General features: G+C 39.3%; 1 protein-coding gene across 1 annotated transcript in view; it reads right to left on the reverse strand.

Annotated features, from left to right (window-relative positions):
- Window positions 1-237: 237 nt before the first annotated feature.
- Window positions 238-24,180, reverse strand: part of pid1 (phosphotyrosine interaction domain containing 1) — a 33,662-nt gene continuing 9,719 nt past the window's right edge. Inside the window, exons 2-3 of the mRNA XM_079247017.1 lie at window positions 21,103-21,249; window positions 238-2,685 (exon numbers count right to left, since the gene is read on the reverse strand). Of these exons, the coding sequence (XP_079103143.1) occupies window positions 2,185-2,685; window positions 21,103-21,249 (648 nt within the window). The 3' untranslated portion in view covers window positions 238-2,184. The remainder of the gene's footprint in view (window positions 2,686-21,102; window positions 21,250-24,180) is intronic.

Consider the following 24,180-nt stretch of genomic DNA (forward strand, 5'->3'; position numbering starts at 1 on the left):
GTGCTGGCACCTTGTCAGAACATCATGTGTCCGACCCATCCTGTTTGCTGTGAAGCTGAACATGCCTGGTGTTTATCCTCCCACACGCAGCCGCAGCGGGGAATCCATTCCACTTAAATCCAGCAAAATAAAAACCTTTTTTAGCCCTAAACTGCTTGATTGTGGGAGAATATATGAAGGAGGAGAGCTGTGATGTGGGTTTGAGACAAAACAGACCACACCATCTTGGTCTTTGTAAATACTTTATATGCAACAGCGTTTTGATCTTTGCAAACACTGTATAGAAAACACTTATGGTAACAATGTTTTTCTGAACATTTAAAGCGTGTCTGAGCTGTCAGAAAGACATGGCACAGCGATCTGCACTTTTACAAACATTCCTCCTCGCCCAGACACTCGCACACTCACACACACTCACACACAGCCACCGCTATCAGGCTCTCCACTCGTAGTTCACAGTAGGCTTCATTACACTGTTTTCGGTATCGTAGGATGGTTCTCAACATTTTTATTATTTAAAATATCTATCAACATTTATGCTGTGATATTTGGAAAGTGATACATTTGTATTTACATAAGCTTATTGAGCAAAATTCAAATACAATTTGTGTACGTACAGTATGTATAGTTGTATCTATGCTTGTATATGAGTGCGTGCTTACTGATCAGAGCACATGATTGTAGCGTCTAACCAAAGACATCTGCCACTGCTGGCATCCAGTCTGGTCAGACAAGAGTGTGCCTCAGGTCCTCAGGTGCAGAGATGCATTGGCATGCATTTGGCTGCCTGTGATAGCAAGAGGAGATTATGACCAGACGCGACGTTAGGCGCTCACAGTACGTCGGACTCATACATTCAGCACGGGCCGGGAGGTGTGAGTTGTTTACTGCAGTGGCTGTGATTTATGGTTCCACCACATCGGCGACTGGCACATTCTGAGTAACACTCTTTTTTTTTCCATTTCATATGAGATAAAAGTTAGAAAACATGACAAATGGTGACAGTATTGTAACATGTCTGATTCCATAATGTCTCCTTAAGCTTTAGCGAAGCACTCCGAGCAAAGAACAGCCTTTACTTCCAGATACTACTCACCCATTATTTCCTTCTGATTTTACTCCTCTTTTTCTCCTTACCTCATCACCCTGCTGTATATCCATATTCACATAGTACAGGAGATAGCTAATACACTTCCACGCCGAGAAAAAACATGATAGCACACATCGACACGAAAACGCTGAGATGTAAGAGGAAAGTGAGGCACGTAAACTGACAGGCAAAAAACGAGGCCTGGATTTTGGTATACTTAAAAAAGAAGCCAGATGTGGATGATGAAGGTGTCTCAGACAGGCCCGCGGCCTCCAGTCTGGTGAGAACGTCTAAAATTGGGCCTATTTAGCACCTATATTCTCGCAGGTGCCTATTATACGTACTCTGGATCTTACTGTACCTACAAAATAGAGATAGAGGTCGGAGCTCTATCATCCACACTTAGAGAATCACTCTTGGGCTTGAATAAGGTACCATAGTGTAGAATAGTGCTTAAAGGCTTTACGCCTACATCTTCATTTGCTATAATCAAGGCTGAAGGCATTGTAACAGAGATCCACATAATGAAACAAAGAATTTATGTGCTTCAACAGTCTCATAAACTCTGGGTTTAGACCTGAAATAGGTCGTAGGCATATATCTGCTGGGTCTCTACATGGCAAGAGAAGCAATTCTTTAATATCAGCTGGGGTTAGATGAACAACAACTAAAGTTTCTTGTAAATATTTCCTTGATGTAAAAGCTTAGGAACCATTAACAGAGTTTCTGATAGGTGGAGGAGTAACAGTGGTTGAAATGGAAATGGTGGGTGAATCACTTGAGGGCGATCGAAGAGGAGCTTAAACCCCTTTGGGGTGTGACGGACATTTACTGAAAGTGGTAACACTTTTCCACCCCTTTATGTAAATGTAGATCTTGAAAACTGTGTCATCTACCGTCACTTTATGCTATTTTTAGGCTACTTCATTATCCTGGGCATCTATTTGTTCATAAAGTCAGCTGATTTTGTTCCAAATCGAAAACAGAAAGAGAAAGTAGAGGAGAGTGAAAGATAGCAGGTAATCTGGTAATCAGTCCTTCCAGTCACCCCTGGATTTGTTAGGATGGGGATCAGGAATTAAACGGGCTCCAGTTCAGCCATCGTCTGGGGTCAAATCATCAGGCGTGGACGAGTCCTCGGCAAAGTCGTCTGTTGACCCACTCTTGTGGATGCGGCCATCACTACGCATACTGTGGAAAGTCTTGCGGAAAGCCTCCATCATCGAATGCGCCAGCTTCTTGGCCTCCAGCTTGCTCTCACACTCCACAGCATGGCAGTCCATCTGGAAGGATAGGTCGTCGTTGATCTCCCGGTAGATCCAGGCAAATACATTGGGTCTGACGCTGTGGTCGGCTGTGCAGTAGGCGATTCGCGCCACCTGGTACGTGTCCATGGTAACTGAGGCGTCCCCACGCTCGTCCAGGTGGTGGAGACGCACCTGGAAGGGCCGGATTTCCAGCAGAGAGTGGCTTGTGGGGCAGGTGCCCTGCTGCTGAGCAAGAGTGCGTCGCTCTACCAGACCCACCACCGCTGACTCTGTGCAGCCAGACAAGAACTGGGTCCCAGAGATTGTCACCTTGCCCAGGTAGGTCACCTGCAGCGAAACAGAAACACATACAACATCACTAATCTCTTTTTTTTTTTTAAATCTTTTTAAACATAAGGTTTCACCACATATACTCCACCATGCTTTGAAGTGCAGATTCTAACAGGGTTTAACTGTTTCTTATTAATGGATGCAAAGAATAAAAAAATAAAACAATGGTGGGCCATAAAAAGACCTCTGAGGTACACTATAAAAAGACAAAAACATCTTTAGATTGTACCAGACTTTACTTTTTAATAAATCCTGTGGAGAAAACAAAGTGGAACATATAACAAGTAATGCTTCATGTTAAACTTCTTGACTTCACCTTCACTGCTGTCATTTTAAGTTAAGTAACCTTAAAGTCCAGGGTTATTTAAATCTTCCCATGTAGAGAAATGTGACAGACAACTGTAGTGATGACAATTCATATTTATTTTCATTGTGCATTCTTACTATAGAAGAAGCAGAACAAAAAAAAAAAATAACACTTAAAAAATAACTGCATTGATCTGTGACTGCAACAACGAAAACAGAATACCATAGTAATGACATAACATACCAGGAGAGCAACAGACTGAGAAAATGGAGAACGATAAGGAGCAGAAAGTTATAAAAAGTGAACAAAGGTGGAGTTTTCTTTGGGAGTGTGGCCAGTTCGACAAGCTGCCGAGGAATAATGGCCGACTTGTGCACTTCTCAGCATGCTGTTCTTTATGGTTTTATAAAAATACGCAAAGGGGGAGCCTCAAATACTCAAATAGTTTTTACTCCTGTCTGTGTTTATTCAGGGGCAGGGGAATACTCATGAACTCTTTCGAGTTCATTACATCTGGCTTCCATGCAGCATAAATTTGACACATGGCTGCAGAAAGCATGACTGCAACAGCAAATGTGGATCGCAAATAAGAGATTTGTATCGCTTCTTATCAACAACGTTAGTAGAGCATGTGGCTGGCATGCACAGCTCGATGAACATAAAGCCAGACTGATCATGATAACACTATCCTCACAGTGACTTTATATAAACTGTTCAACCTAACTCTTACTCTGACACTTACATTAGTATTCTGATAACAGAATAAGTCCACCAATAGAAAGCAGATCCACACTAACAAAGACCATCATAAAAAAGAAAGCAGCAGCTCAGGTCCTGTTTCATTCATCGCATGATCTGACTCCCTCTCTTCCTTCATAAGTTTTGTTTAGTCTACAAGCCCTCGTTCTCTGCAATGGTTCTGACTGAATAGGACCTTTCAGTACAAACATGGAGATCAAGCAGACAGCCACTCAGCCTCTCTCAGCTGAAGCTATGCAGGAAGGTGTAGCAGTTTGGTGAAACATTTACTATCAGGCTTCTAAATGTAAAACGTGAAGCAGACACATGTATCTTTTGTAAGGATGTGATTGAGTTGGGGAAAATATTGTGCCTTGGAAAAATACCTTCCTACACAGTTAGGAAAAGTTTTGAAAGACTGGATAATATTGACTTGACGGTCATGCTTGTGTAATAAATGTAGCTGGAATAAAGAGGTGGATCATTTTAAAAGCTTTTAAAGCACGTCTCCAATGCTCACGTATAATCAATACTTTACATCTGGTTTATTTAATCTATAAATAAGAAGAAATGTAGTTAAAACAAAGTGTGCTTTGAGGGGGAGTTAGAACATGTACTCTTATGGTTTATACCAAAGTCGGTTCTCAAGGGCTGGCGTCCTGATGCATCCCTGCTCCAACACAACTGCATTACAATAAATCTAACAGCTAATGAAGATCTGCAAATTGCTTTCATTTTGCTGCTTTACTTGAGCAAAGTTGGCTTTTGCAGAAATAACATTCACATATCGTTTTGGAGTTTTAGACTTTTGGTGGCATCATTTAAATATATTTACATTTTCTCATCTTTTTATTTATTTATTTATTTTTTTTTTTTTTTGTAGGCAAATCTGAAACTTTTTTTTATTTCTGCCCTGTGCAATCTTCAGACACACAAGTGTGAAACACAGTATACTGCTGTTCACACACCCCTCAACATATCTCAGCAATAAAGTTCCCTTTACTATGACTCCATAAGTGTTCGAATAATCCCAGTGATGCTGATCAGTTTTCAATGTAGTGAGTCCTTGGGAAATACAGGTCCCCGATTAAAAAGATGTGCTTCTCATCATTTCTTATACTTTTTTATTTCTTAAATTGTAGAGTTAAACTCATTAAAGTTTGTCACTACAAAAGAGAACCTCAGCTGTGGGCTGATCAGAATCAGGGAGGAGTGCAGAGGAAGTGAAAGCAGAAAATAAAGCTGCAGCAGTCTGCTGACCAGCAATGGCTTGCAAATTTTTTCTTCAGTGGCAATTTGGGTTCCCTTTTTCCTGCTTAATCCAGAAAAGCAGGATCTTTTTAGAGGCAGGACATATGAGCAGTCACCATCTGAGCATAAAAAAAAGATGGTCGCCAACTGAAAGTATTTTTCATTACATTGGTATTTTTGTTGTTTCCCTCCACTAACACAGCTGATTCAAATCAATGGATCCAGCAGCTTCTTGTCAACCTGTTTGAGTGTCAGTCAGGTGTGTGTTGGAGCACAGAGACAACAAAAACCTGCAGGACACCGGCCCTCCAGGACTGCAGTTTGACACCCCTGCCGTACAGTGTGAAAACACTCACGAGGCGGGATTAATTGCTGCTACGCTCTAACGATGATGCTGCGACCTCCTGATCAAACTTCTGGCATTGTCGTCGTTGCTCGTATGTGTGAGTGGTGTTACATCACGATTCTACATTCGCACCTTCGCAGAATACACCGGTGGAGCTTTAAACAATGACGGGCAACCCCAACTTCAGACGTGTGTGGTGGACACAGCTGCTAGAAGAGAGATTAGTAGAGCTATGGAGAGAACACGAGATTTTCTTTTTTTATTTTGTTTCAGCGCACACAACTGCAACAACTTGCTGCCTGCTCGCCATCTTGTTGTCAGGCACACTGTGGTTGTCATAGGAACTAGGAACCTTTGTTTTTTGTTGTTCACATTCAAGCACGTCGTGCCGTCAAGTGACGCTGACAAGTAGTCGTGGTTGTCAATAATCGTGGCTGACAGGAGTCGTACAGTATGAGTACACATGTCGTAGTGTCAAATAGAGTACGAGGGACAAACCCGGTCGTGCAGTGGGAGCGTTTCCCCGACAGTCAGATTTCTAAAATCGCTCAGCATAAGTGTAAAAACTTACCACCATCAAGAAATAGAAATGTGAATTTACCAACTGTGAAGTTTGTATTTTTAATTGTTGAACTGAAAACTACGGTGACCAGCTGGTCGCTTTGGTTGCAGCTAAACTAGCATGTTTAGCTGTGAACAGGTATCATGTCTTTTATATGTGCAGAGATTTGACAACGCTTGCCTGGTCTGCTGACAGAAAAGTTTATTTTGCTAGCTACTACGATTTTAAACACAAGTTCGTCACAATGTACCATTTTCTCAAAGGGAAAAAATTAGGGGTGTCCCGAGGACGTATTGTTAGCAGGTTTAAGGAATCCTTTCAGATTTTCATGTGTCAGGTAGGCATGACGCGCATGACGCATGCATAGCAACATCTCTGCAAACCTTGTGCTTCCTCAGATAATAATGGGTATGCCAGGCAAATTGTAGTTGGATTATATTAAATTGTAGAATAAGTTATTTAAAATATTATTAATTCAGCTCCAAGTGTTGAACGTACATGATCAGGTGGTGAAAATAACATCATAATGGATCAGATGAGTATTTGCTGGAAATAATCTTAGGCTTATAACAATATGTGCAACAACTTTAATCTCATTCATCAAATGGGAAATCCTTATAGATAAATGACTGCACATTTTGAAACAATAAAATTCAATGATTGCAAAACATTATCCAGTAAGTTATTGCGTATTTGTACAACAGTGAAGTACTAACAACCGTGAAGTGGACAAGCAGATGAAAGGAGTATCATTCTTCCAAATTATGCAAAACAAGTTTCAATACTGTTGAATAACACTATTATCTGTTGCTTCTCCACAAATAAACAAACACCAGCTTTACAATCCAATATGGAAGATAAGCCATGGAGATTGGATAAACCAGATTGCAACAGGACACATGACTGAATTCCAGTTTCTCACAACAGAAAAAGATCCAGACAGTAGAGGCAGCTGCCTCCTTGTGCCTGCTTTTCATTACTGACGGTGACCACAGGCTGGTACATATAGCCTTCGCACCAGATCCATCTCTGAGCAAAGCAGCACCAGCTGTAGGAACAGCTTGGAGGAAGGGTGGTTTGATAGGTGACCGCACTGGCACATTCTCCCAGCCAAAAAACAGTCAGTCAGCCAACAGATTCACAAGCCTTGCCAGGACACATCAACCATTTAAACTGCCGTTTGTACATTGAATAGAAAAAGGTCTTTTTTTCTTTTCTTTTTTTATTTTAAGTTGCGTGCTTGAAATGAATCGCTTGGGCTGATTGCTGGCTTCCAAGTTCTATAAAGGAAATGTCACTTTCGCAGATTTTGCCCTGTTCTTAATGTGTAGACAGCGGATAAGATTTACTTCCTGCTCACTGCCGTGTTAGACCACAATGATCAACATGATCTTCCTGACCACCACAAAAAGATAAGAGTGCTTGTTAAAGAGCTCTAGCAGCTTAATATTCAAATAATTGATTGGTTTAAACTATTCAAGAACCAGATTTTTGCAAACAGAGGTTTGGTGAATAAAGCATAGACGGCTGTTGGACAGCAAGGGTTAGATATATGTAAAATAGAGAGGCAGAGGCAGATTATCAAACAAAATTCTGATTTTAAAAAAACCAAAATGTGTTGTTACTATTTTGTGTGTATAAGATAAAAATGTGAGGAATGTGGAACTTGAGACGGTCACCAGACTGTGAGTTCATTTTAACCAGATGGCACTTGAAGCTGAAAAGTACATCCTTACATTGCTCAATCAGAATTATGATGGACAGAAATAAAGAAACAAAACTGCTTCATAAGCTTGTTTTATTAAAAATCCCGGAAGCACATGATAATTTCTGCTTTGCTCATTTACTCATAGTTTAATCATTTCAACCACACTGACATTTTTTCCTACGGCAACACTGAGCTCATTCTTACCTGAAATGCAGACTGTAAGTAAATTTAGCATCTGCATGTGAAAAGCTGGACTTTTAGCATTCACACTAAATGTGTCTTTTTCAACCTAATGTATTACCTAATGTAATCGAATCATTTCAGAGTTGGTTGCTGATAATAATAATAAAAAAAAAAAGAATAAACTTAAAGGCAGAGTATGTAAGATTTCAAGGCGATTCTCTCCACCACCAGGTGGCAAACACCAGGTCGTGAGCAAAATCACAAAACTGCTACCTCCACAAACGACCACAGGTTGGCAGTAATAAGCAAAACTCACCCCTCACCCCTCCTCCTTGCCAGCTCCAATGAGAGCAGGAATCACTTGTGAGCTGTAGCTCAAAGCCGCTCTGCAATAAATGGGTTTATACTCACCCTACTGGTGGACAAAAAGTACTTTTTTTACTGGTCAGAAAACATTCAAGAAGGGTCTTTGTCATTGATTAAACTTGTAATTTAATAACACATCAAATATGGACAGACTGGAACCTACATGTTTAAAAAACTATCTAATTACGATTGTAGTTATTTTTTTAGTTAATTTATTTTGAAAATATTGAAACTCTTACATACTCTACCTTTAATGCAAAAGTCAAAAAATATAGGAAATGTTTAATGATAACAAACTGTTAAAAAAAAAAAGGCTAAAATCGTACTGCGATAACACAGCTGTGACTTTTACGTTTTTCTTTTTTTTTTAATTCTCTCCGTTAAGATTGCACTACAGTGAAAGTAGTGCAATCTTGTGCAGAAGTTACTTCAAACATCACCAAACAGCAGAACTGGGTTTTTAAAAAAATCCATTTGAATCGATTTAACTTAATTAATCCAATAATATTCATCAATATCTAATTCATATAACTCTGAGATGGAGTCTATGTCAGCTTTTCCTTTTTCTGATAACAGCAACCTTCTTCTCATGTGATTTCCCAAAACTCATCAAGATCTTAGCATAAATTAACTATTGGAAGGTCGCCTGTGTGTCTCCCGCCAAAATAATGCCAAATACAGATATTTAAAGACACATTCGGTAACTTTTTTTTTACCTTAAAACTCTGTGACAGTGACATCTATCGTGCATTTCTAGAGCCCCTGCTGTTTAGCATTGTCCCAAGGAGAAACCGCACAATTACTCTGATACTCATTTAAATGATTTATCTTGTTGAATAAATGAAGGGTTTCTATTTTTTTTTTTTTTAAAAATGAGTAAACACAATTTCTTTTGAGTAATGTTTAGGTAAACATGAAGAAAAAAACAGGTAGGAAGGCACCAAAGACATGGATGGATTATTTTATCTGACATCTGACACCCACTGACTTAAGCACAAGACCTGAAAGCTGAAAATGTACTAACAGAAGCACGAGTGGGTCTGTGCACAATCTGTAAAGATGCAAACTAAAGACGGCACATTTACTTGTCAAAAATACAAATTCTGGATTAGAATATGAATGATGGAGAGGAAAGCTGACTAAAGGAGCAATAAAATCTGCTGACAGAAAAGCGACGTGACTCTTGGAAAGATCAGAACTGAACTTATTTCAGGATCTTAAATCCAAAGTGCAGAAGCCTGGCGAAGGAATGTGCAGTTTGTGAAGCAAACCAATTTAGTTCTGGCTATCTACTCATCAGCGTCTGGATAAAACTGATATATCAATCCATCCATTGCCAGCCAGAACACATCTGCAGTCCTTGACTCTTAACAGTCTGCTCACCAGTCATCTTAGTGCTGGCAAGTCATCTGTGCAGCTTAAATCATTCCAGAAAACTACAGAGCCCTCCCTTTGTTTCAACTTTCCATGTGTTTCTCTTCCACTCCAGTCTCTCCTTTCTCTTTCACCCATTACTGCCCTGAACTCCCATCATCTGTTTTTCTCCCCCCTTTCACCTCCCTTCTATCCTCATGTCCCCCTTACTGAACTGCAGTTCCCTATGTGGATAAAGTTTCTGAGCCATCAGACAGAACATATTGATACATTCAGCACAGAGACAAAAATAAATATCTGTTACAGCCGAGGAGTCCTCGGGGGCTGTGAAGGAGGAATGCCATAAAAAAAGAAGAAAGTCTTTACAACAATAGTTAAGCAAAGTGGAAAAGGAGAAAAACAAAACAAGCAAACTATGTGTGTGAATTTTAAACTACCCACTGTAAATCTGGTTCAAACGAGAAAAAAAAAAAAAAAATTCTCTTAAACCTCCTTTGTGGAGACGAGACACGAGAATATAGAAAGCTGGTGAGAACGTTGGTATGACGAAGATAGAGGAGGAGCGTGGTTAAACATTCGCATGTGTGCGCAGACATCTGGCCATTATTACTGACTTGTCGAATGCAAGGTACTGTCCTCTTCTTTTCAATAACACCCCCCATATTTTTTTTTTTTATGAAGAGAGACACTTCATGGCACGTGCATGAGCAAAGGCTATATGATAAAAATAAAAAAAAAAAAAGGATTTTCATGGCTAGTTTTGAGAAGTTTTATGAACTAAAAGACTTGATGTAAAAAGTTTAGCTCCAATTTTCATTAAAATCTCAGGTGCCTTATTTTTAGCATGACTTATAATCATAAATTGGCAAGTTTAAACCTCGAATAACCCCGAATGAGGTGGAAGAAGGAGCCGGTGAGAGGGAAGTCTGGGCTTCCCTGCTTTGGCAGCTCCCCTCACAACCTGGCCCTGGATAAGCAGCAAGAAAACAGATGGATGGACAAAAAACTGGATACAAGAAATTTCTAATGGTATAGGTACCGTTTACTGTTCAGGTGTATTACAACTAAGAGTCTTTGGGACAATCTGCCCAGCTACAAGGTGCTCATGTAAAATTAATGTGGTTTTACCTGTGTCACATTTGAGGTTGGGCAACAACAACATTAGGTTTGGGAAATCGAATCGAAAAATCAAATATCGGGATTTTTTGCTTCATGATTTTAAAATCAAGTTGGGTTTTTTTGTTAAAAAATTGATTTTTAAAAAATAATTAATAAACATAATCCATGATCATTTTTTTTGTCATTTTTGTAGTTTTTGTTGATCTTATCTTCTTGCGCTATAGCAGCAGAATGATGGTCTGGCTACTGTGTTGTTTTTCCTAATTAAGTACATGTACATTTTTTTTTGTTTTTTGTCTACAAAAATCAGCAATATCAAAGAATTTTGAGAATCGCAATTTAAATCGAATCAGCACCAAAAAATCTGAATCGGATCGAATCGGGACAAAAGCAAATCGTCACAGCACTAAACAACATGCTCCTGTGCTTCCAGTCACGAGTATTTGCTGATGCTGAAACGAGGCATGTTCGTAAACCTGTAAATTTCATTTCTTATTTGAACTTCTTGAACTGAGGAGACAAGTCTTATTGTACACTGTGGTAGTGGGAAAGTGTAATTCTAACAGAGTTAAACATTTCACCATCTTTTTAATCTCTCTTTTAATTATTATGCAGAAATATTTCTCGACACTCCAGTTGTTTTAGCACATATTGTCAGGCTGAAAGAACATCAGCTCATGACGAGAGAGAGACGCTAAATGCTATCGTATAACAGCACTACCTACAACCGAGAGTTATGTCCCACAGCAAGGGTGGCTAATCCAAATGAACACTAATACACAGTAATCGCTCATATATTGCCAGAAGTTAACTAGCAGCAGCTAGTGCAATTAGTCACACATTGTAGATTTATGGCTGAAGCCAATATTTACTTTTCCTTCAATCGACATGCAATGCTAGACTCAGAGTATTCTGTCTTCATCAATAAAAGGAAACAAACATTTTAATGAATTACAGCACATAAATGAAACAATGACTTGAAACCAATGACTTTGAAATGCCTAAAAAGAACCACAAAAAGTCCAACAAGCTCACAAGGCAAGCCAGACGGAGACAGACCTAATAGAAACAGATGGGGGGGGGGGGTTTGAACAAATTGCAAAGAAGGACACAAGAAAGTGAAGGATAAACACACAGAGGGGGACAGAAAAAACATCCGCAGCTCAGCAAGTGAGCCGATGGGAAGAGACAGGAATGTCCTGGTCCACTCACGCACAACGCGCACTGTCTGTGAGTCGGTTTATGTCAGGGCGTTTTTGTGAGTAAGCGCACATGCGTGTATCTATATGCATGTGAGGTGTAGTGCTCAGGCATCTGCTGCTGCTGGAGCAACAGATGGTTCAGCTATCAGCAGAGAAAAGGAAGCAAACAGATGAGAAAAAAATGGAGGACAAAAAAAAAAAAGATTTAAAAGACTCAGTGAGAAGATACCTATCCCTAAGGACAGACTTTGAGAGCATGAAGAAAAAAAGTTGAAGAGGGCTGAGAAAAACTGTTAGTCCAGTTAAGTTTAGTCTGACAAAAGACCATGATGTGATGGTGCAATGCAGACAGCAACAGACGGCAACATGTCCTTTTAGCTTTAGGCTTTTTCCCAGACATGGTCCAATGGCAAAAAGCTGGTCCAGACAAAACACACAGTGTGTCTCTTCCTCCACATACCCCACTTTCATCAAGCTCCGATTGTTGTCTAGTTGAAAACCTCAAAGATTTACAGTAACTTTCAGTCACTCAAACAGGTCCTTCAGAAAAGACTACTAAGGAGATTTTTATGGCTTTCGAAAGTGTGGTTGTGTGGGGTATACTTAATAAGTAAATATATTTTCTACAGTACACAGTGATTAGAGTGTGAAAGAAGCTTCCCAACAGGTGAGCTAAAGCTAAAGCTAAAAGCAATTAACAACGGGGTCATGATTGCTGAGGTTGTGTCTCTAAGCCTTAAGGTGGGTTTACACCAAATTATGTTTCACTGTCCGTGACTAAAAAATGAAAGTTGAGCTCCACCACCAGCAACACTACATTTTGTGTTTCTCACCTGCCTAATCCCACTTTAACCACTGGTTCCAACAGAATGGAAATGGAAAAACAACAAAACAATTGTGGTGGCGAGTGCTCTCTTAAACGCAGTCGTGCGCTAGCAGTGAGTGCACCTGCCTACCTACCTACCTGTCACATACACACATCTGTATGACAATCTCTAGTACTGCTATACTGATTGGCGGTGTATATACAGATATATTCTGTATATCCATAATTTAATGTTGTGATATCTTGTCAAGCTAATGGGAAATGAATTTGTTTAGGAGATTAAATAAAGTATGTATCTTTTTATGTATGTATGTATGTATGTATCTATCCATCTATCTATCTATCTATCTATCTATCTATCTATAGTCCTATTGTGTCTCTTAACACTTTGTCTTTAGATATAAGCAGGTGTGAGCTGCTAGTCTTTTCTAAATCTTTTCAAAGTCTTCTGGTGTAAGGGTAACATTAGGTGGGGTGGAGCCTAACTGGCTCCAGCAGGCGCAGCTGCATCCCATCTGCCCACATCAGGAGCTTCCTTCTTAAGGACCTGCAGGAGCTCCAGCCTCCGCCAGATTGTCCAATTTTAGTTGTTGTAATTCAGCTGCTTCCTGCGTGTTGCTATCAGTAAAACTAAAGACCCTGAACTTACCAAGGTTTCATAATCCTCTGGTTTCCATCCTCAATCCAATGGGCAGAGCATCTCAATGTGGAGCTTGAGGCTGCCCTCCACTGTGTTGCAACCCACTACCCCTCCTCCTGGAGTCAGCATTTGGCATGGGCCTGTTGCCTTTTGAGTCTTCCCTAGGCCATCACCTGGTTCCCATAAGAAACCTACTGATACATTTGAAAACTTTTCACAAATCAGCCCTCTCACCTTCTAGTGGTTCCTGAACACACCGGCTCACTCTTCCTGCCTCGGTTTGCATGAAATGAATCCTGTTTTGGTCCTCCAGTTCTCATACATACATTTGAGTCCTTTTACCTGGCGGCTAGGCCTAGCCATAACACAGGATCACTAGAAAATCAGATTTTTCTAAATCTAAAGGCTTTCAAAGTTCAAGTAAGAGTTATATTGTGGATAATTACATTACATCACTTAGGTATCGGGCAGTCACATGGACAGGGTCTGCTACAGTTCATATGACCATATGGTAAAAATATGGAACTGCACAATATTCTAATGCACCACTGTTTTTATAAGACATAATGCAGCTGAAAAAGTGTAAATGAGACACGTGATGGAAGTATTAGTCACACTTTTACAGCAGTGATGACTGAATGTCTGCTCACTGACTCAACAATCAAGACTGTCTGATGACAGAAAAATTACATCAGACGGTAAGTGGACAGATTCAAGTTCAAGTTTCAGTCAAGCCTTCTGTCAAACAAAAACTGCATATTTACATTCTTTGATTTAGTCTCTATAATATCAATATTTACACTGTACAAGTTCCAAATATTCACAGTAAAATATAATTTACTCAGTGCTTTGTCATTGGGATAAAAACATCAACCAAGTGACACAGTTACAGCATCATTTGTATGGTCAAAGATGGAGTTTACCCTGGAAATCTCCCTCTGTAGGCCGCTGTGTCTGCATCTCCTAACATGACTGAAACCTACTGCTTGGGAATGCGGCATTCCTGAGGAGGTTGTTAACATTCTTCTAAACTTACTGAATCAGCAGAGTACAGCTGGCTCTGCTTATCCTGACACGTAAAGATGAATGAGTTTTTTTTTTCCTCCCTCCATTTTTAAAATGTGCAGTTTGCATTTGGTCGTTTGTGCTGAGATGAAGGTGCTGTGTGTAAATACATAAAACAAGGTCTGAGTGTTTATGCATCGAGACAGAAGTACCTCAGTGCTCATGAAAGGCGCTTTCACATTCTCGCCAAGTTCCTTAAAGCTTCTTAACATTCTTACAAAGATTGGAATAAAATAGTTTAATCTGAGTTATGTATTAACTTTTCACTCTGGTGACACTAAGATCAGTTCATAGACAAAAGTTTAGATCTTGTCAGACAGAAATTAATACGGTAAAATGTAACTGACCTCTGTGTGACTTTTGACAGCAGACACCATCTTCCTAAAGTTATCTTGATATTTATACAACTACAAACAGTATTTCAGTTTCACAAACCCAGTGGTTGTTTGGGTGAAAGTGCCATATCGGCTATTATTGTTCGGAGTCAGAGTCTGGGTCAGTTTGTGGGCATGGAGGGAAACCCTGAAATACAGCCCAGTCTGGCTCTCTTTTGACCAGTGGCAAATGTAACAGAATAAATATGTTCCTTTGAAACACAACCTAGATGGTTTCTTTTCCCCTTAACATTCCAGTTTTATACAGAGATCATTTTTAATCTTTGAATACTTACTTAAAATAAAAACATTAATGGTACATTCTTTGTGTTTTGTTTCTTCCACATCATCAACAAAAGCCAAGTGGAGCATCTGCAATTAAAACTGTGGTGAAAAAAAAGCACATTTATACCCTGAAACAATTGTGCTGATCTTATCTTGTTAGTTGTCAGATGAGTAAACAGAAATGTCTGACTTATTGGGGACAGAATTAATCCAGAAAGTCTAAACTAGCAATTCATCTTGTCCTCATCTGTGTATATGTATATATATATATATATAAATATATATATATATATATATCCAAGGCGGACTGTTTGTCTGTCTGTTAGTTAGCAACATAACTCAAAAGTTACGGATGGATTTTGATGGCATTTACAGGAAATCCCAGACATGCAATAAGGAACAAGTAATTACATTTTGGGGGTGATCTGGATCAGTGCCTAATCCAGAATTTTTTTAAGGGATTCTTTCTTGTGGGGAGTGGGGATATTTATGCCATTAGAGGTTCTAACTAAAAAATAATGCCCACAATCATTGGCTAAAAATAAAAACATCTTAAAAATTACTGTGGCTTGGCAGACATCTGCGTTCTCTGAGTGCTTCCTTTAACGAAAACCAAGGACACACACACACACGCCACAAAGTACTGGAAACACTGGTCATCTCAACCCAGAGATTGCTAATCAACTAAATGTCATTGTGCATTCTGTTCCTTCTTCAATGGAAAGAAGTGATGGCACATTCAGTACACTGACTGACATCAGAATATCAAGTACAAGGAGACAAAAGGCCCTCTCCCACACCGATTAAATTAAGCAACGTGAGGATCAGTTTGTCCTGCATCGGCAGTGAATGTAAATGGCATCTGTCACTGGTTTGGTCTCACTATGGGTAAAATTATGATAGAAAAGTTAGAGAAACAGTTATATTCATGTACAATAGAAATTTTGGCCTATAATCCTTGGAAAACACAAGTTGTGCTAATAAAACAGTAATTCCATAGTTCAGTCAGCTTTTACACTACTAGGGTATTGAAATGCTATGTGGAGCCACAACATTTAAAAAAAGAATTATTTCATGCTTCCTTTCTGTGTTAGACTGTTACCAGGTTCCTACCGCATTACACCGCCCCAGCACTATGAGGGTGATGGTAAGAAGTCTTTGCAGAATGGAAGTTGATGTTTGTCAGTCAAAACATTTTTATATTAGTGAGCACTCTTCCTCTCAAGATTCAGTTAAATAGAAACAATATTTGTTTGCAATGTGTTTTTTTTCATGAATGATATATCTGAAATCCTACATAGACAATGAAGTTGCTCGCATCTCTTTTTCTTTGTGGAGTTTGGATGTTCTTGAATGCATGGGTTCTCTCTTGGCACTCTGGCTTCTTCCCACCATCCAAAGACATGCATGTTAGGTTAACTGGTTAATCTAAATGGTCCCTAGGTGTGAATGTGAGAATGGTTGTCGGTCTCTCTGTGTTGGTCCTGCAATGGACTGGTGACCTGCCCGGGGTGTACCCTGCGTCTCGCCCAATTGTTGCTGGGACAGGCTGCCAATGAGGCTCCCAGTTTAGAAATTTAAGCAAATCTGAACAAACTAAAGCAGAAAGTAAAAGAACAGCTTTAAATGAACTGCATATTTCTAAGTGTGTGAAATCTTAAAAAAGGCCAAACTTAACAAAAGGTTGAGGCCTTTTGTTTTGTATTTTTTCATCTTTTAAGACCTGCTGGGAAACTGAATACAAACCCAAAATCATCTGCAAGGAACATATTTGGTTTGTGTTTTTAGTTTAGTTGTTTTTTGTGAATGACTACAGAGACAGTGTGGCTATAGAGCATTTAACACATTTTATCAATGGATGTGAAGAGGACAGCTTTGACAGCAGCGGGGATGGCAGGGCAATGAAAAGTGCCCTCTCATCCCTGCTAGCTGTTAGCTTTGGCAGGGTGACAGCAGCCCTCAGCCGGGAGTCCTGCTTTTCTGTTTACCGGGAACACAACTGAAGGCTAAAAGAAATGGAGAAAAGAATGGCACAGAAATGAAACACTTAATGAGAACAATAAATGTTATTATATCATGTTGTTAAGCATATAAAAGCCAAGCAAAGAGGATGCCAAGGAATCAGTTCCTAAATTTCCCATTGTAAAAGAGAATAATGTGTGTTTGAGAAGTAATAGTGAAAGGGGGGGGGGGGCTTGAGCAGGTGGGTAGACAACTATGCAGACAGGTAGGCGGGCAGTAACTCAGACAGGAAATTGAAAAAGTCTCAACATAGAAGCAGACAACTTGTAAGTAAGGAGGTTACAGACAGATGCTGGAGAAGATTTTTATGCGTGTCTGGAATTCAGCTGAGAAGACATAGTGGTATCCACAGCAACATGGCTTAGCCAATCTTAGAAATAGTAGACAGTGCAGTGAGTACTGTGGAGAAGCCGGTGACGAGTGGATGCTGGCATTCACACTAGACAGACAGGGATACCATGTCTAGCTGGGTGGAACGTTCACCTAGGCGATACATCAATATTTATTTTCTATCATAGCAGCAATGAGCAAAAGGATGAAACGGGAGGTTGTGCTGCTAGCTTGCTCATCCCTGAAAATCTGCACAATGAGGCAGCTGACCTTGGATGAATACTTGGTTCGGTCTTAGCAGAGCACTCAGGAATGCTGTTTGCACAGTACTGCCTTAGCATAACGGGTAACTGAAAGCAGTAATGAGCTTGAAAATTAAGTATGACTCATTTAAAATCAGGATCCCGATGTATCATCACTGCATGTAGAACTGGACAAAGTAAAAAGATAATTATATTCTGAGTATTTATTAAAAGCAAAATGTGTTTAGTCTTGTGATGTGGTTCTAGCTTCTGTTTCACCACCAAACCCCAGACCAGAGCCCAGACCAGAACCACTGCTATCCTTGTGAGCTTAATAACAAACGACATCAACAGAGAAATTTACAGATAAGGTACATAGAGAAAGTCTAAGAGCTCCACACAACATAAAGAAAGATACATCTGGAAGATTAAATACTATCCCATTCCGGCTGCTTACAGTACATGTCCATTGTTTTACATCAGCTGTAACAGTTGCATTACAGGGACTACTACATGCTAACCAGCATGTCAACACAGAGATACATCAGAGAAGCTAGAACTGAATGATTAATTATTTTCAAATCGAAATCATAATTTAAATCTCCCCAACTGGCAAAGAGCATGATTACATGTCATTTTCATCTAAACCAGATTTCAAACCTGCAGTTTTACAAATACACTCCTTCCTGCCATCTTTTTTTGTAAGAAACTCATTTCAGTATCATGTGACAGCTAAACAGCTGTAAAGCTGTGTCATATTTTCTAACCTCATCACAGACTAGTTTCCATAAATAACAGAATTGCTGTGAAAAAATGGCAGATGACGGAGAAACTATCCAAATTCTGAAATGTCCTGATAAAGTAAATCAAGGCAGTTTTACTGTACGTATTTGCTCTAAAAATTGTTAAAGTTCATATCGCAGAAAACATGTTGACATAAAGTAAATCTACAAAGAATACCGGGTTCTTTTAAAGCCGTAATACAACTCAATGAGATTGATATACTGAGAACTTCATGTCCATTACAGAGGTGCGGTGGAACAACTCCATCGTGTGCAGTATGATGATATGATGTGGTGTAAATAAGATAGATGATATCAGATCACTTGGTTTTTATTATAAGGACAAAGTATAAAGCTGTTAGAGAGGCAGTTGAACCTTCAGTTTTTTGGCCGCAGGTTGCATCTCACAGTTGGTAAGTGAAGTCAGTCATATCTCAACTTTGCGACTTTGTGTATTTTGTATTTGGATGTTATCTCATGTTGAAATTCTCCATATCCTGTTTATATTTCTGTGCAAACACGGAACAGGACAAGGAATTTAAAAGACTGAATGAAATTAGGTCTAAACATTAGTTGCAATATTTATTCAAAAAAATCGCAATTTTTTATTTTTTTTTTTCAGAATAATTAGGCCTAACTGGAACATTTGTAGTTAATTCTTTAGTCTGAATAAAACCAGTCATGTGAACATTTGCGGTGGTTTTAGCTAACAAAGACTAACTTTTTGTCATTGCAAATGGATTGGTGTGTCCCCAAAAAGCTTTCCAAAGCAAATCCCAAAAAGCTGATGCTAAGCGTCGGTCAAACGCTAAATGGCTGAAAGCTAGCTTGGGGTGGAAGGAGCTAATTCCCTCTGAGAACAACCGATATCGTGATAAAGAAGATAAAGAACCAGTCATTACTCCATTTATTGTAAATTTTAGTCTGATTTATCTACTTTGCTTGTATACTGGGACAAGGACAGTTCAAAGCCATTTAAAGCAAAAGAATCCTTCTTACATTTGAAAATAATGTTTTCTTTTACTTTTAATAAGCAATCTAAGCTGTACTTGGAAAAAATAAATAAAAACAGAATACTGAAGCCATACAGGTAAGAAAACCTTTTCAGCTGAAGTCACAACAATTTTATCATTATCTTTTATTACATTGACCCATCTTCTAAAGTTTGCCAAAGTGAAACAGAATCCTTTATTTTTTCTGATTAACTTTCAATGAGATAATCGGAAAAGGATATTTCGCTTCTTAACTGCTCTCTATGGACAATGCAATCACTTTACAGTTCAGCCAACATAGCCTGGGCTTGCAATTCTGTGCTTTTCCTTGCTGGTTAAAAAAAATACTTCAAGGAAGCTGAGATCACCAAAAAAAGAAAGAAAGAAATACGTTTCCCATTCACCATCCACTCAAGTACTTTAAGGTGTGTTTCGACCTTCAACATCCAGAAATTAAAGGCCCGGGGTTTTTTTTCCCTCTGGGAATATAAAATTTTGTCAGCCTTGAATCGGGTACATTTCCATAAAGGTCTGATATTCAAGGTACATTAGATTCATTAAGAACGCTGAAGTCTGTTGTAAAAAAAAAAAAAATCAGAGATTACATTTTTATAGATCTGATTTCACTGTAAATGTCACAATCTGAGCACTGTCGTCCCTCTTTTAAAGCCCCAGGCTTCTGTGGTTAAAATGGACATGAATGAGGAAGGGAGCCCCTGAAAGACCTGAGTTCTTGGAAAAGGTATCACAAAGCACTCAGGCTTTTAGAGGAATATTTGTGCATCTGTAATGAATCTGCTCATAATGGTTTCATATTAAGAATCTGCCAACAGTCTGGAAAAAAAGACGCAACAAGGTAATTCTTGCCACCTACACTTGATCTTTGAGCCTGAAAAAACCTTTGAGGTTAGCTGGTATGTGTCGTGAGTCCGCTGTGCCAGTAAAGGCCCTTCTGCAAAATGCCAGAAACATCTCGGCACTTCTGGCCTCACAACTTTCACTACTTTTATGGTCTTTGTCTGTGAGGACAAGATAGCTCGTCGCTGTGTGTCTTCACTTTACTTCTCAATGATCCAACAAACACAGACATCAACAAACATGGTGACTGTCTGTTCCACATTTGTGTTTTCTGGCAATAATTTAAAGAACAAATCCTTTTTTTCCCCTTATATGGAAGCAGCCAGATAGGAGTTTATTTTAGTTTGGCAAAGTTGAAAATGCCTATTTTTCCACCATGATTATTAATGATTCATTTAAACACAGAAAACAAAATCCTTATGCCCAAACAGGCACTTCAGGGAGGCAAACACACATGCATAACTATGGTAACATGTTTAGAAGTGTTATTTGTAACAGCAACATGTGGCAGCTATTTCAAGCTGAAGCTTTGTTTGTTCTGTTTTGAGGCTAGAGAAAAGAGAATAAGCTAACCCAAACTTCACATCTGACACTTAGCAGAAGAGGAGGAAAACAAACAACCTCATGCCAGAAGACATGTACGTGTGCACCCACATAAAACATGTATAACCATGGATGGCTGTGACTCAGACGCCAACATGAAAAACTTACAGTGGAAATTCAAGCTAATGTGAATGAAAAGAAAAGCAAAAACAGTTGGATTACACCTCTTAATGCTATTATGGATTTAGCAATCAGGAACAACGTTGCATTTGAGGATTATCAGGCTCATGCGATCCTACCTTGTATCCAGCATTGGTCCTGCTCTTTGCAAGCGGCGTGGTAGAGCACAGCTCGATGGCCTCGGGTTCATGAAAGATCACTGTGGGCAAAGGCTCCTTCCTCAGCGTCAGCACATTTAGCTTGGTCTTCAGCATTGTCTGAAAGTGCTGATGGAGACAAAAAGATACAAAGGCAGTATTTACTTACAATTCGTACAAGACAAGTACACAGTAAACATAGTTCTGGTTTCAGTATTTGAGTTTCTGCAATAAGTTCTGCCTTAACAAATATTAGCACCTGTATGAAATGCGCACCCCGCTGATGAAAACTAAACATGGGGGCTGTAAGTGAGATGATGTGAGAGGTTTATTATACTCCACATGAAATTTGAGGAATAGATTAAGGGAGCCCTGCCCTCTTTGTCTTCGTCAAAACAAGTGAGGCAGCTCGCTCTAACACTACGCTCCACAGACCTCGCTTCCTCGGGACGAACAGAACAACATGGTCGTTGTGGATTTCTCCTATGCACCCTCATGGAATTTCCGGGGTTCCTCCAAGCAGTCAAAACATTACTGAGGACCTTGCGATTGAGGATTTTCACAAGAGCAGGCTCATGAGCAACCCAGACGGTAATCATACTGCAGTTCCTGGAGAAATTGTAGTGTGATTGCCTACAGCTGCAGAGGATGGCAGCTGGAATGGCTTCTTGCAGCTCCCGTCGTCAAGTGTTCAACAGTTATACTTGCTTCTAACAACACCCATCAATATTTGTTGGTTAATCGCTGATAACCAATGCATAATGGTTTCTTTTTTTTTTAAAAAATCATATAGGATGTGTTGAGAGTTGTTTAAACATAGTATGTAACAGGATATTGGCCAGATTGTTGGGAGTGAGCAAACAAAACTTGAACAGTTGGCTTTGTTTTGACCAAACAAAATGTGTGTTTACACCATCTGTGAACGACATTGCAATACCTCACAACATTTTCTTTACCAAGTTTGTTTAAAACTGGCTGAAATGCACAGAAACAGCATGACAAGGATTTGCAATTTGTTGGCAGCAACACATTTACAAAAAAGTGAGAAATGAAGCAACACAAGATTTGAGAAGTTATAGTGTCTGTTCTAATCCAGCTTGATAGTAGTACATTCTGGGTGCTGGAGTAGCCTGTGTGAAGTCCAGATGGTACACGGACTGAAAACTTTTAGGGCATCATGAAATGCAATGAGGAGTGAATGAACATAAAAACATATGAATGATGTTCATGGGTGTAGCTCACATTGTATTTACCAACACCAAAAGAAACTTGGCTTATTCCTTTAATCATAATGATTGCTGTAACAATAGTAAAGTCATTTGCTGCCCTCTGGGTTTCTCAGCCCTCTGCTCAAAATATAACAGAGCTATAACGACTGTTTTCATTTACATGAAGTACTGGAGGCTGGACACTGAACTGTAACTGGTCCCAGGTTTTAATGTATCATACATCTCCATTTTCTCAGAGCTGCTCATCTTCAAACTGGAGACACTAGGTCTTTTTTTCTTTGTTTTGTTTTTTTCTTTACATTCTTAGTTTCTGCAACTTAAAAAAAGGTGAAATTTAATCCGCCACTACAGCCTGTTACATACTCCACGAGACGCAAAAACTGAGTTCTTGTTCTCGAGGCTGCAAGAACAAGAAAAAACGTCTTGTTCGGCAAGTCCATACATACTCCACGAGAAGCACGTCTGCAGCGGGGAGGGATCACTGCTGGGGGCGATGTCTGCTTTTATGCGCGATGAAACGGTTGTTACCTCCACCGATTAGGTTGTTTTCCCCGGCGTCTTTTTGCTCAAGATAACTTAAAAGGTTACGGATGGATTTTTATAAATATTTCAAGAGTTGTTGCAAATGTAAAAATGAAGAACTGATTAAATTTTGGTGGTGATCAGGATCACCGTTTGGATCCAGGATTTTTTTCAAAGGATTCTTTAACATTGTGCTTGGCGGAGGTTTCCGCCCTCCGCTCTGTTTTTCTAGTTTCATATTTAAAGAGCAACTTCGTCCGCGGCAGGGCGGGTTGTGCACGCGGCTGGGTCCGAGTGTTTTAATGCTACATGTAAAACTGTTCGTACTTTCTCACCACCTCGATCAGCTGTTTTATCAAAACAATCTGTTTTGCCGGCAACAGTAAAAACGCAGAAGCAAACATACTCGTGGAGTATGTAACAGGCTTACCCCTCCAACCTCTCTGTTGTTAGTCATTCATGAGGCACCATTCGGATCAGAGATGTGTCTACTTAACGGCTCTGTATACAACTACAGACCTTTGTTTGAAGTACCAGTAATCAGTATTATGAATCTTATGTCACCAGCAAACATCTATCTATGTGCAGATAAAACAGTGCATTTTGTTCGAAGCAGAGTGTGCAGCTGCTTTCCTTCTACATGCCTTATAATTCCTACTTAGTTTGGACTCCCCAGGCCAGCAACATAAGCCCAAACACTCATTTGACTCCCACAAAAAGAGGCATATGATGTCAGTTCAAATTGTTTTACTGGTGACAGATTTATGAGCTTGCCTTTAGGTTTTGGCCATGTTTGTTTTAGTCTCAGTTTCTGCTGCTATAATGTATTTCCTGAAGTTGTATATTATCTCTAACATAATAAAAAAAAAAAAAACATGCTAGTTTTGAGCATTTTTCCACAGTTTGAATTATTTTATAGAACTTACAATGAGTTTTTTTTATTATTATTATTATTTTAGTGTTAATACAAAAGAAATATAAAATTTTAAATAAATAAAGAATTGTTGTAGAAGATGTGGAGCAGTGATGACTTGTATAGGTCCTCTCTGACATTTTTCAGTACTTTCTGGAACTTCAAAGCTGTTCTCAGTGACTGTCTGTATGAAGACTTTATGCAACAGATGGCCAATGATTTCATGCGATGAAAACAGTCAATCCTGCCAAAAAAAAGACTTTCTACAGTCTTCACAGTTGCTTTTTGAGGCCAAACAGATCATTTTCAATTAAGTTACAGAACAGGTTTTGTGCCCACTTACTAAATTTAACATTGTAAACCACTGTTTATTACCATCAATCTGACAACAAATAA

Source organism: Telmatherina bonti (genome assembly GCF_933228915.1).
Source record: "Telmatherina bonti genome assembly, chromosome: 9".
Lineage (NCBI taxonomy): Eukaryota > Metazoa > Chordata > Actinopteri > Atheriniformes > Telmatherinidae > Telmatherina > Telmatherina bonti.